Source organism: Herpailurus yagouaroundi, unplaced genomic scaffold, assembly GCF_014898765.1.
Source record: "Herpailurus yagouaroundi ecotype Mexico unplaced genomic scaffold, PumYag 163, whole genome shotgun sequence".
Lineage (NCBI taxonomy): Eukaryota > Metazoa > Chordata > Mammalia > Carnivora > Felidae > Herpailurus > Herpailurus yagouaroundi.
The window spans coordinates 32,853,094-32,866,337 of record NW_024412404.1 but is presented as its reverse complement, the minus strand read 5'-3'; the positions used below and the strand labels follow the sequence as shown (position 1 = coordinate 32,866,337).

Below are 13,244 nucleotides of genomic sequence, written 5' to 3'. Positions count from 1 at the left end.
TAATTGAAATTGTTTCCAGAATTTTACATTTCTTAACTTTAGATATGCCACATAGCAGTAATTCTCAAACTTTTCAGTCTGAGGATCTCATTACATTTTTTTTTAATATTTTAAAAAGTCTGCATTTTTGAGAGACAGTATGAGTGGGGGGAGGGAGAGAGAGGGAGGGAGGGAGGCACAGAATCTGAAGCAGGCTCCAGGCTCTGAGCTGTCACCAGCAACCCTCAGTTTATTCTCTGTATTTAAGAGTCTCTTCTGTTTGTCCCCCTCCTTGTTTTTATTATTTTTGCTTCCCTTCCCTTATGTTCATCTGTTTTGTATCTTAAATTCCTCATATGTGTGAAGCCATATGACATTTGTCTTTCTCTGGCTAATTTCACTTAGCATAATACCCTCTAGTTCCATCCACGGAGTTGCGAATGGCAATGTGTATATATACACATACACACACACCACATCTTCCTTATCCATTCATCCATCAGAGGACATTTGGGCTCTTTCCATACTCTGGCTATTGTTGATAGTGCTGCTATAAACATGGGGGTGCATGTGCCCCTTCGAAACAGCATACCTGTATCCCTTGGATAAATACCCAGTAGTACAATTGCTGGGTTGTAGGGTAGTTGTATTTTTAGTTTTTTGAGGAACCTGCATACTGTTTTCCAGAGTGGCTGCACCAGCATGCATTCCCATCAACAATGCAAAAGAGATCCTCTTTCTCCGCATCCTCACCAGCATCTGTTGTTGCCGGAGTTGTTAGTCATTCTGACTGGTGTGAGGTGGTATCTTATTGTGGTTTTAATTTCTATAGGAAGTCTTTCTTGAAGTAGGAGGCAATTTTTGTCATCTTAGAGATGAGGACTAACACTGATTTGTGTGAATAGCAAACATTTTGTATTAACTGGCAGAACTCAACTTTTTGCTTTATAGATTGACATGGAGTGCTTGGGCACTTGATAATAGATTTTCCTGCAATCAATTTCACTTTAGATTACACCAATGCCAGTGTGTATTCTAGGAAATTGAGGTCTATCCTTAATTAGGACATATACAATTAGGATTAAATATCTGTAACCGATATGTAATGGAACAGTAGCTGCTTTTCTATAATTTCTATTACACTCTTATAGTTACACCACTTTTGCCTCTAAGTGGTTGTGTTCTCAAACAGCTTCACTTTTTAGAATAGTTTATAAAACTTTATATGTGGTGTTATTAGAAGTGTTTACTTTTGAATAAGCTTACATGACAATCTAGAAGGAATAAGGCTATACTTTACTGGTTCATTCAGTCTCAACATCAGAGACTTTCACTCTTGTTACATTATAGGCTCTTGTTGAAAGACTAGAATAATTTTTGGAGAAATTTTTGTGGATACGTAAACAAAAATTATATCCAGAACCCCAAATTTTAATGTTTCTTTAGTGCTAAAAATGTAAGCTTTTCATAAAGGAAAAACTGATGACCGATAATTATCGAAAATTTCAAGTTAAAAATAGACACACAAAAAGGGAACTAGTACAATGGCTATCCATGAACCCATTACTCAGCTTAAAATATTATCAACATTCTTTTATGCTTTTGTTCCCACATGCACACTTTTTAAAAAATGTTAACTACCACATCCTTATAACTCCACAAAATTAACAGCTGTAAAAATCTTTAATCACTCATTACTCAGTTCAGTTTTCCCTATGTATCCATTACTCTTCAGCTATACTACTGTGACTTTAAATGGATCACTTGATTGAAAACATTTCTTACCTGTTTGTGTTTTTATTTGGAAAGCTGGAATGTATGATTTAATTTTAATTCAAATGGTTATTTTTTTAATGTTATAGTCACACTAAGTCTTCCTCTGACCTCCGACCCTTCTTTTTCCACTGAGAGATAATCATTTATCATTTTCCTGCCTGGGCTTCTAGAAACATTTTACTCTTGGGGTACCTGGGTGGCTTAGTCGGTTAATCATCTGACTCTTGATCTTGGCTTGGGTCATGATCTCACGGTTCCTGAGATGGAGCCCTGCATTGGGCTTTGCACTGACAGCGTGGAGCCTCCTTGGGATCCTCTCTCTGCCCCTCTTCCACTCACACCTTGCTCTCTCAAATAAACTTAAAAAAACTGTGAGATGAAAATGACCAAAACAAAATATAATTCTAACTTCCAGCCTATCTGACCTTTCAAACTGGAAAAAGACCTTTAACTTTTATGGTGTGCCCCTTCCTGTCTATATATTGCTGCCTATGTAGTCTTAGAAAACATCAGTTACTATGAGCTATGTTAAATAGCTGACTTATGGAAACAGCAAATAATAAAAATTAAACTCAGGTAGACTTGTTCAAGCTACCCAGTGCTAGGTACAATGGATGTTCTAGATAAGAGTTTCCTCTTGCTCTTCTACAATCTGAATTTAAATCCTAAACAATGGAGAAATAACCATTTAGTAAGGAAAGTGTTGAGATTTTTAAAACTTTTATATGTGAACTAGTAATTTCTTTTTCTTCTTCTAGTGATATTTCCTACAAATAACACACAGTGCATATATTTTACAGTTTCAATCTTATTTTTTATTCTCCATGGAATGCTAGATTTAATGTTATAGTATGGTTGTCAAAGCTACTGAAATGTGACAAATGTCCATGTCTAAATGCTGCAGAACAGTATAACTTTAATGATTTAAAAAAAAAAAGTTGTTATTTTACAGCTGAGGTCTGATGGTTTATAAACCGATGCCTATGTGTATGGCCAGCCACAAACCTTGGGGATGTTTATTACCTGTACATGTATATACAAATATATCCCATACATATATATGCACACAGGCATGTATTAATTTATGTGTGAAATTTATAAAATTATATACATACACATACATGCATATCTATACACATATACCCACCCTCACCATTGAGGCTCACTTTTCTAACACTAATCATCTTCATGCCCAATTATTATTGCTGCCCATTATATCTACATGATTTTAGTGCCAATACCAAGCACCTTGTAGGATGCAGGATAGGTACATCTGTGCATATAGATATGTGTATTTATGTATGTTTGTGTATATAAAGGATTTATTTCTCCCTTTTATGCTTCAGTCATGCATTACTACAATAAACAGTCTTTTCACCATAGGTTTGGAATTCTAAACAGTGTAAAATCTACTTCTGGAAAACTGTATATGTTCATAGTTACAAAAAATATATTATATATATATATATGATTGAAACCTATTGAGTACATATGTTCTCTGAATTGGGCTATATCCTAGCCATTAGATAAATTAAAAAACACCCTCTTAATAGGATGTTATGATAGCCTTAAATAGACCATTACCTGTATTTAGAATAGTTGATATATTTTAAAAGTTGACAAAATGATGTTAAAGATTTGAAAAACACTATGCATCTGCATTAAATATATAAAGGTTTCCACCAAGGGCCAGGTTCAATTCATTGTCTAAGATTTTCATGTTCCAAGAGTGACCAATATTGTAGTCATTATTCTTAAAATTATGGCTCATTAAGGCTTTTATACAAAAAAAAAAAGCCCTATTTTTAATCATTTATAAAAACAAGTTCTATTTAAAAGAAAAAATGTACATGAACACTAAAGTACTCATGGATATTATCCTGCACAAAGGGACTATGTAAAGACAGGAGGCTCGTTCCCAGTAAGAACACCTCATGGTAGCACATGTAAACCTGGTTTGGTTCCTCTGCTCTGCAGCTATTCAGCACGTAAAATTTAAACCATTTCACATTAACATTTAAATTTAATACAGTGCAAATATTTGAGAATAACTTGTTCCCCCCAGTGAAACAAGAACCAGCGTTATGCTGAATATTCTTCAGATCTATTTACACATTGAGCTAAAAGTTCACCATAAACTTTGAAATTTGCTGAATATCAGCAGAAATGTAACTGAACTAGCAGCAATTGCATTTACAATATTTGATAGTTACTTGAGAGAATGCATAAAATTTTCCAGGCTGTACTCTGAATCATATTGCTCTTGATCCCAAAGATCACTCAGGTTTTCAAGGACTGATTTCATACTTGCTTTTCCAGAAGTAGAGGTGTCGGCCTTTTCTGCTTTGCCATCCTTAAAAAAAATTGGCAGAAAGATAAAGTGAAAGATTATTAACTTCAGAAATTATAGTTCCTAACATTGCACTCATTCATTAGAATTAAACACTTCAAGCAATGTGCAAGTTCATGATCTCCTAACAATTTTATTTTAAGCTTTTTATTTAGGAAGAATTTCAAGATTATAGAAGAATTATAAGAACATTCCAAAGACCTCATTAATTGTATATGTATATATTAAATATATAAATTATCAGCATTTAAGTTGTGGATATTATGCCTTTTTATCCTAGATAGGATTTAGCCTGTATTCTTTTTTTTTTTTTTTTTAAATGTTTATTTATTTTTGAGAGAGAGAGGGAGACACAATCTGAAGCTGGCTCCAGACTCTGAGCTGTCAGCAGAGCCTGACGTGGGGCTCAAACTCAAGAAATGCAAGATCATGACCTGAGCCAAAGTCAGATACTTAACCAACTAGCCGCCCAGGTGCCCCAAAATCAACCTGTATTTTTAAGAATAAGGATGTTCTCTGACATAACCAAAGTATAATGATCAAATTAAGGGAACTTAACACCTATGTGATATAGTCCATGTTCAAATTTTGCCAAATGTCACAATAGGATCCTTTATGGTAATAGCTTTTGCTTCCCAAGAACATCTGCTAAGCACAGTTCTGCTCGCTGAAATTCACCCATAAGAATATTCTTTCAAACAGAATAAAAACTATTTGAAAATAGCAATCCAGGGGCACCCGGGGAACTCAGTCGGTTAACTGTCTGACTTGGGCTCAGGTCATAATCTCACTGTTGGTGAGTTCGAGCCCTGCACTGATAGCGCAGAGACTGCTTTGGATCCTCTGTCTCCCTTTCTCTCTGACCCTCTCCAACTCTCTCAAAAATAAGCAAACGTTAAAAAAAAATAGCAATCTAGGTTTCTTTGAGCCTTCTCTTTTCTAGGTTATACATATCTTGTTCAACCTTACTCATATGACATGACTGAAGAACCTGCCTCCATCTGGCTATCTCTTGAGGACTTAATTAATTACTGTTTAAAATGTAGCACTTAGCACCAGACATAATATTCTAAATGTGAGCTGTAATGGAACTATTTTCTTTCATATTTGAACATTACAATTCTGTTATTAAAGCTAGTTTGATTATATAAGGCCACTTCTCACCATAATTTATACTGTGTGTACATTTGACTTCCTGAACCTATGCAGGACTTTAAATCCAATCCTATTAAGTTCTACATTATTAGACTGAATAATACTTCTGGCTGCTGCATCCTTTGATTATGGATTGTTATCCAATGTATTAGTTCCATCATCCACAGTAACAATAATGGCTGTCTATGATTTTTGAGAATCTCTACTAGGTACCCTTTCTAAGTGCTTACATATGCCATTTCATTTTCCCTTCACAACCATGCAGTGATACAGACATTTTTATCCTCCCAAGAGCAAAGATGTCTCTGAGGGAAGAAGTTAATTTGCCTAAGGTCACTAGTTAATCGGAGGCAGGGCAAAAAACACAGACCCAGGTCTAGCTGACTCCAGTGATACTTGTCTTTTAGCAGGAAAGGGCTAAAAAAAAAACCTTGAGGCAAAACACTAAAGATGGCCATCAGGAAGTCCAAACTTCAAACATCCCTTAGTATCCTGAAGAATTTTATCTGGACATCAAAAATCCCTTCAAAGGGTTGCCTACTTAATACTAAAGTGAATGCCTTTTGCCACTCACTCTAATACATTCACCAGGCAGTCCCAGAAGTTTGTGAACACCTTAAAGATAAAGCAAATTGTATAAGTTTGTATAAGTTCTTTACCTTATCAAGAGTAAACAGATCAAGAAGTTGATCTGTCCCCATACTCTGCAAACTAGAATTCTCCTGGCTAATCACAGTATTCGCGATGTTCATCTTAAATTTTTGCAAACCCATTATTTTCTCTTCCAACGTTCCTCTGGTTATCAATCGGTATACGTTAACCACACGTTTCTGAATGAAAAAAGAAGTTAAGCAGCTGCAGCACAAATAAACTGATAAACTTTGAGGTTCACCAAGTCAGGGGGCTTGCATACCTTAACTAAGTACTTGTATCTAATTAGGGTTGGGTTTTCTTTCTTTACCTGGCTTAATGAGCTTCAAATCTTATCATTTTGCAGAGAATATTAGGAATGGACAGTATCCAAGGTTTCCTCAGCACAAGTACCTTACTTAATGCATGAGGAAGTGGTGGCACAGTATTAGGTGACTTGCCTAAGGTCACAACACTCAGCATCAGAGAAGGAACTTAAACCAAGGCTCCCTGTCTTTTTTGGGATGGGTTATTTTTCCCAGTGCAGAAGTGAACACTGGTCAGTGATGACTTTTTACCTGCCCAATGCGATGGGCCCGGTCCATGGCTTGTAGATCACGCATAGGATTCCAGTCGTGCTCCACAAATACTACCGTGTCAGCGCCAGTTAAGTTAAGCCCTAGGCCACCAACATGAGTTGTAAGTAAAAGAACATCTATGGATGGATCATTGTTAAACCTAAAAGTATAGATATTAAAAAATAAAATTAATACATTTCTAAGGTTTCTATAACAAACTGGACTGTTAAATAACAATTAAATAGCACAAATGAGAACACTGCTTTAAAAATCTATGATAAAAGTGCACCTGCCTGGCTCAGTTGGCAGAGCATACAACTCTTGATCTCAGGGTTTTGAGTTCAAACCCCACACTGGGCATAAAGCTTACTTAAAAATATATGATGTGGACATTTTTTAAAAATATACATAACACCTTCAACAGTAGAAAGAATATATTCTAGAACATTTCAGATATTTCACAAACAGAAATAAGTCTGGGTTGTGTTTTAGGATGCCAGATAAAGAGTAAATTGCAAAAATGTAATTAAACACTAATGAAGACAAAACCCAACTATGAACCTTTAACATGTGGAGACAGAAGAGAAGAATTGGGGAAAAGGCTAGATCAGTCAGGAAAATTAGAGAATGAGGTGCTTGCTACAATTGTGTTTTGACATCTAATAGCTTCTAGAAACATTATTACCTAACATTATTGCCAAGCTACCACTTATTACATTCTCACTATGAATCAAAAGGTGGGGCTTTAGACTTTATATACATTATGGTATTTGTTTAAAAAGCTGTATAAAGATATTATTACTGTCCTTATTTTTGATAAATATGACCAACAGAACATGTCTAGAGTCAGGAGTCACAGCTGGGTCTGCCTACCTCCAAAGCCCCTTTGTAGGTTTCTAATACTACTGTGCCTAACAATCTCTCAAGGATGCTTACGAAAAAATGCTCACTCTTAGAAGTCAGCAGGTCTGGGACAGAACCTAGGAATCTGCATTTAAAAACCCAACCCCTGAGGTTTCTAAAGCACAGAATGCAAACCACACTTAAACACCACACTGGAGGTGACTGAGTGTCTCAGGTGGCTAAGTGTCTGACTCCTGATCTCAGCTCAGGTCTTGATCTCAGGGTTGTTGAGTTTGAACCCCGTGTTGGGCTCCACGCTGGATGTGGAGCCTACTTAAAAAAATAAAAGAAATACCACACTCACCAATTCGGCTTCCTACCTGGGCCAGCTTCCAACTTGTTCTCGGCAGAGACACACACAGAGATCAGTCAGAGATCTTAGCTAAGCCATCTGTTTGCTTCTTCCTACCCTAACTCCCGAAAAAAGGTGAGGGGGGAATGTAGTTGTCTCTACTTTTTGTTGATGCCTTAAATTTCTTCCAAGCCCTTCATAGTGCCTCCCTAACATTGTCACACTTTTTTTTTTTTTAAACTAAAACTATTCAATTATATTTTTGGAGTTCTAAATTTTAAAAATGATTTAGTTGGGCTGAATTATACAGTAACAAAACACATGTGCAGATATTTAGCCAAACAATGTTTCATGAGGCAAACTTCTCTATCAGTGATAACTGACTATAGCTTGATTTCTAAGAGTTTTAGAAGCCACTTACCGTGAAACAATGGAATGCCTCTGACCAGGAGGTATGCTGCCATCTAATCTCAGATAAGTGACAGAGGGTAAGTGAGGTTTGAGAAGATCATGTTCTACTATATCAAGCATGCTTTTAAGCTGACAGAAGATCAGTATCCTGTGCTGGGCCACAACAGACTCTGTGCCACTCTCTGAAGTGCTGCCATTTCCCAAACCGCAGTCCAACAGCAACTTGAAAAAAAGAATCAGTTGTTATATAGGTGTTTAATAAAGTATAATCAATCTCACTGTGACAAATACTTTCCCTTATGCTAAGAAAAGGTTAAACTTATCTGTCACCTGGAAAGCACATTAGCACTCTGAGCTGTAATCTGTCATCCTGAAGCCTCTGGAACTAGTTTTGAGGTGCTCAGGCTTAGAATCTCCTGGTTACCTCTTCAGGAGATTCTCTAACAGGTCCTTCTCCCCCTTTCTGAGTTACTTGAGGCTCACTAGAGTCTCAATAAATGTTTACTGAAAAAGATGATCCTTAAGCAAAACAGTTCATGAAAAGTTATAAAAGAACAGAGTATAAAGAAAACAATGCAGCTAAATCTGGCCGAAATCAAAATTACAAAAAAGAAAGAATTATCAACCAAGATCTTTAACAGCAAGAACCATGCTGCTATAGATCTTTTGTACTTCCTGCCTACTTAAATTGTTCAGTGCTTGGCACATAGCAGCTACAATAAATAAATGTGCCTGGGTGGCTCAGCCGGTTAAGCATCTGACTCGGGAATATGGCTCAGGTCTTGATCTCACTGTTTGTGAGTCTGAGCCCTGCACTGGGCTCTGTGCTGGCAGCTTTGGATTCTCTCTCCCTGCCCCTCCCCCACTCGTGTGTACTCTCTCTCAAAATAAACTTAAAAAAAAAAAAAGAAAAAGAACTAAATGAACAAAATCCAAGAGAACAATGTTTGTATCTGTTTGTGAAACTAAAATGCCTAGTATTAATCTTCATCCCCAAGGACCTTAAGATAGTGAATTCTGCCCAAAATGTAAGACCTCAACGCAGGATGCTTTCTCCTTTCTACTAATGAAGGTTACTTAGAAAACCAAAAGCTCAAACGGGAAAGATAACCAAAATCCAAGCAAACTCCCAAGTTCCAGGTAAAACTCTCAGAATATTATGCAGAAAAAAAGTTAACATAACAGACTGGAAAAGCTTTTCTTAGAAAGCCCAGCTTGCAAGGTCTGTCCTTGGCTGAAAGAAGTCTTGAAACTTGGGTTTTGAGAGTCTGCCCATTGTTTTCTACCTGATAAGGGTGGCTACTGTGCTTAAACTATTATGCAAACAACAGGATTATGCTGAGACCTGCTTTCTTTCTGGGAGTCTAGAATTTTGGTATATACTAGGCAGAGGGAGTCTACAGGATCAGACCCAATAAAAGCTTTGGGCGTTGAGTTTCTAATGAGCCTAACTGGTACGCAACACTTCCTATGTACCGTCATCATTGTTTTAAGTGTTGTCATAATTTGATCCTAGGGGAAGAACAAATGTTCTTTCTCTTCTACCTTCGCAGCCCTTAAATTGTAAATTTTAATTAGACTGCCCTAAGCTTTTCCTCCCTCCTTGATAGAGAGTATACATATGGTATACTACCAAGGAATTCCTCTAGATGGAATAAAGAAATCTGATAAATGTAATTACCTCTATCTCTTGCCCCTAAGTCTGTAATCAGATTACCATTTAAGCTAAGTTGATTTTTAAAAATCTGAGGTGTTTTAGGAGAGTATAACTAGGTGGTGCCCAGTATAAAGAAATGTGATATCATCAGTGGAATATTCTATATAGTTTCTATAAAAGAGGAGTTCTGAAGAGAATTTATCAGAATGTCTGTGTCACACACATTCAATTATCTTTTAGTCCCTTAGGCAGCAACATCAAACCTCACAACCAGTCACTTTAAGAACGTCCACCTAAGACTTTGTCTCCAAGTCCACACTTACCATACAATCTTCCTAGTATCTTCTTCCAGGTAGCTATCCTACTGGATGTATGGATATATCATTTGGCATAAATATTCTTGTCTGGCAGCAGAAATGGCATTCTGGCTTTCCCAATAATCTCTTATAACCTGAGTTTGCCCTGAGAAGACTGATGAACTCCAAGTATTCTGACAAAATCTAGTTTGCAGCCTTGAAGAGTTGATTACTATTCTCTAGAAAATGGTTACCAGAGCCACTTGATATGGGTATCTGAGAGGCCAGCTGCCTCCCTAGAGAGCAATTTACTTTTATCTTGCCCTAACTTCAGCACAGGCTAAATTATGTGAGGAATAGCTTGAAAACCCTGGGGTAAAACAGTTTCTGGATTCTTTTTTGATCTTCCACTTATAGTGCCCAGAACTCTAAATGATACGCAAAATTTGGTGTGACTGGTACAAAAGACAGTGAATCTATGATGCCCTCATTTTGGCCATTCTTCCACTGTTATTAATCCAACCCAAGATCATACAAGATTTATTTACCGGCAACTAATTCATACAGTAGGTTTACAGTGAACCTACCATCAAACTCAACTTTATTCTGTGAAATGTTCGCCAATTAATGTTTTTATTTATTATTTTTGCATGTGCGTGTGCGAGCAGGGAAGGGGCAGAGAGAGAGGGAGACAGAGGATCCCAAGCGGGCTCTGCTGCTGGGACTTGAACTCACAAACCGTGAGACCATGTCCTGAGCCACAGTCAGATGCTGAACTGACTGAGTCACCCAGGCGCCCCTGTATCTAAGTCTTTTAAAATTGACTTTGCTTATCTCCGTTAAATTTCACCTACAGTTTGAGTTCATCATTTCAGTATCCTGAAATTTAAAAATTCTGGCATTATTAGATAATTCTGGGACTAGTACTTGCTGATATACAGGTTTCTGTATTTCTAGTGCCAGATTTTTAAAAAGCAAATAAGACTTCTCCCCTAATTCAGAGAACAGACATATTTTATTTTATTTATTTTATTTTTTTTAATTTTTTTTTTTCAAACGTTTATTTATTTTTGGGACAGAGAGAGACAGAGCATGAACGGGGGAGGGGCAGAGAGAGAGGGAGACACAGAATCTGAAACAGGCTCCAGGCTATGATCTGTCAGCCCAGAGCCTGACGCAGGGCTCGAACTCACGGACCGCGAGATCGTGACCTGGCTGAAGTCGGACGCTTAACCGACTGTGCCACCCAGGCGCCCCTGAACAGACATATTTTAGATGAAAGCAAGCTTGTTTTCTCTCCCCTCAGATAGAACTTTTGTTCTGAATGGCTGAAAAGAACTGAGAAAATGGAAAAGATGGATTCTACAAAAGTCTTAGAAGTATGGCCAGAAACAATCTGGGCCTAAGTTGTACAGTTCCTAAGCATCTTAATTCCAGACACTTCAGCTTCAGAGTGACAATAAGCTTCTAAAATGAGAGATCAGTTTAATAACTGCAGAGAAAAATGTGCAAAAAGAGAAACTAAAAATAATTTAAAGCCTATAATATAACTAAAGTGTGGATGAAATGCAAATGATTTTGGAAATCTAATTAGCTGATTCCTTGACTAAGTATATCTTATAACTTTATCAGCTATGTTAAGAAAATCATGAACATTTTATGTACAAAATTAGTTTGGCCAAATAAGAAAACGATTCCATTTACAGACAAAATCTAAAAGCAATACTCATTCTATCATTTTATGATAAAAATCCAGTGTTTTACATTTAGTGATATAAAGATACATACCTGGATGTCATATATGTCATTATATAACATTTTCTATACTAACCCATGTGAAACCTAAAATCTTCATTTATTAGTTATTCTTCATGAAATTTAGGCCAGAATAACTACAGAAAGCAAAAACAATGACTAAAGTCCACATTTTACAGTAAGCTCTTAAATTTTTTTTTTTTTTTTTAGTAAGCTCTTAATTTTTAAGACTAGTTAGAACTAAATGGTGTTAGTTTTAACATTTGGTGCTTGCAACTGGTTCTTTTAAAAACCAATTATTTCTGATATATTTATTTCTGAAATCTTAGAATTTTCAAAAATTCTGTTTTTGAAAGCTACACTAAGACAGCGACATGAAGAAAATGGCAGAGTAGGCAGCTCCCAAAAAAACTCAGATACACATTGACAAATATTATAATCAAACTATCGAAAGAGAATCTGAAAAGCAGCAAGAAGAAAAATGAATTCATCATGTAAAGGGGATCCTCTATAAGATCAACATTGGATTTCTCATCAGAAACCATGGAACACATTACTAAAGAAAGTCAAAACAATCTACAGAATGGGGGAAAATATTTGCAAAATTATGTATCTGATAAGGGCTTAATACCTAGAATATAAAAGAACTCTTAGGGGCACCTGGGTGGCTCAGTCAGTTGAGTGTCCAACTCTTGATTTTGGCCCAGGTCATGACCTCATGGTTCATGAGATTGAGCCCCACGTGGGGCTTCATGCTGACAGCATGGAGCCTGCTTATTAGGGTTCTCTCCCTTTCTCTCTGTCCCTACCCTGCTCATGCACACTCTCTCAAAATAATTAAATAAACTTAAAAAAAAGAGAAAAAAGTCGTCTTAAAATTCAACCAAAAGACAATTTAAAAATGATCCAAAGTTAAACGGCATTTTCAACAATGAGCTAGCATTTCATACGTACTGGGATGGCTGCAATAAAAAAAATAGTAAAGTACGCATTGGCTAGGATGTGGAGAAATTGGAATCGTGGCACATTGCAGATGGAAATGTAAATGGAACAGCCATTGTGGAAAACATTCTGGCAGTTCCTGAAAAAGTTAAACACTGAACTGGTAGATGATCCAGCAATTCCACTCCTAGGTTTAGTTCATCCAAAAGAACTAAAAAGAGGGGCTTAAACTGACACTTACAAGCCAACGTTCGCTGCAGTATTATTCACAATAGCCAAAAAGGTGGAAACAACCATTGTGTCCATCAACACATGACAAGATTTGGGACGCCTGGGTGGCTCAGTTGGTTAAGTGTCCAACTCTTGATCTGGGTTCAGGTCATGATTTCACAGTTCATGATTTCAAGCCCCGCACTGGACTCTGCCACTTGGGATTGTTTCTCTTTCTCTCCATCCCTCCCCCACTTGTGTTCTCTCTCTCAAAACAAACTAAAAAAAAAAAAAAAAAAAAAAAAAAAAA

At 36.7% G+C, this 13,244-nt stretch overlaps 1 protein-coding gene across 1 annotated transcript in view; it reads right to left on the bottom strand.

Annotated features, from left to right (window-relative positions):
• Positions 1-2,547: 2,547 nt before the first annotated feature.
• BTAF1 (B-TFIID TATA-box binding protein associated factor 1) overlaps positions 2,548-13,244 on the bottom strand; it is a 103,675-nt gene continuing 92,978 nt past the window's right edge. Inside the window, exons 30-33 of the mRNA XM_040486909.1 lie at positions 8,085-8,296; positions 6,469-6,628; positions 5,920-6,090; positions 2,548-4,108 (exon numbers count right to left, since the gene is read on the bottom strand). Of these exons, the coding sequence (XP_040342843.1) occupies positions 3,965-4,108; positions 5,920-6,090; positions 6,469-6,628; positions 8,085-8,296 (687 nt within the window). The 3' untranslated portion in view covers positions 2,548-3,964. The remainder of the gene's footprint in view (positions 4,109-5,919; positions 6,091-6,468; positions 6,629-8,084; positions 8,297-13,244) is intronic.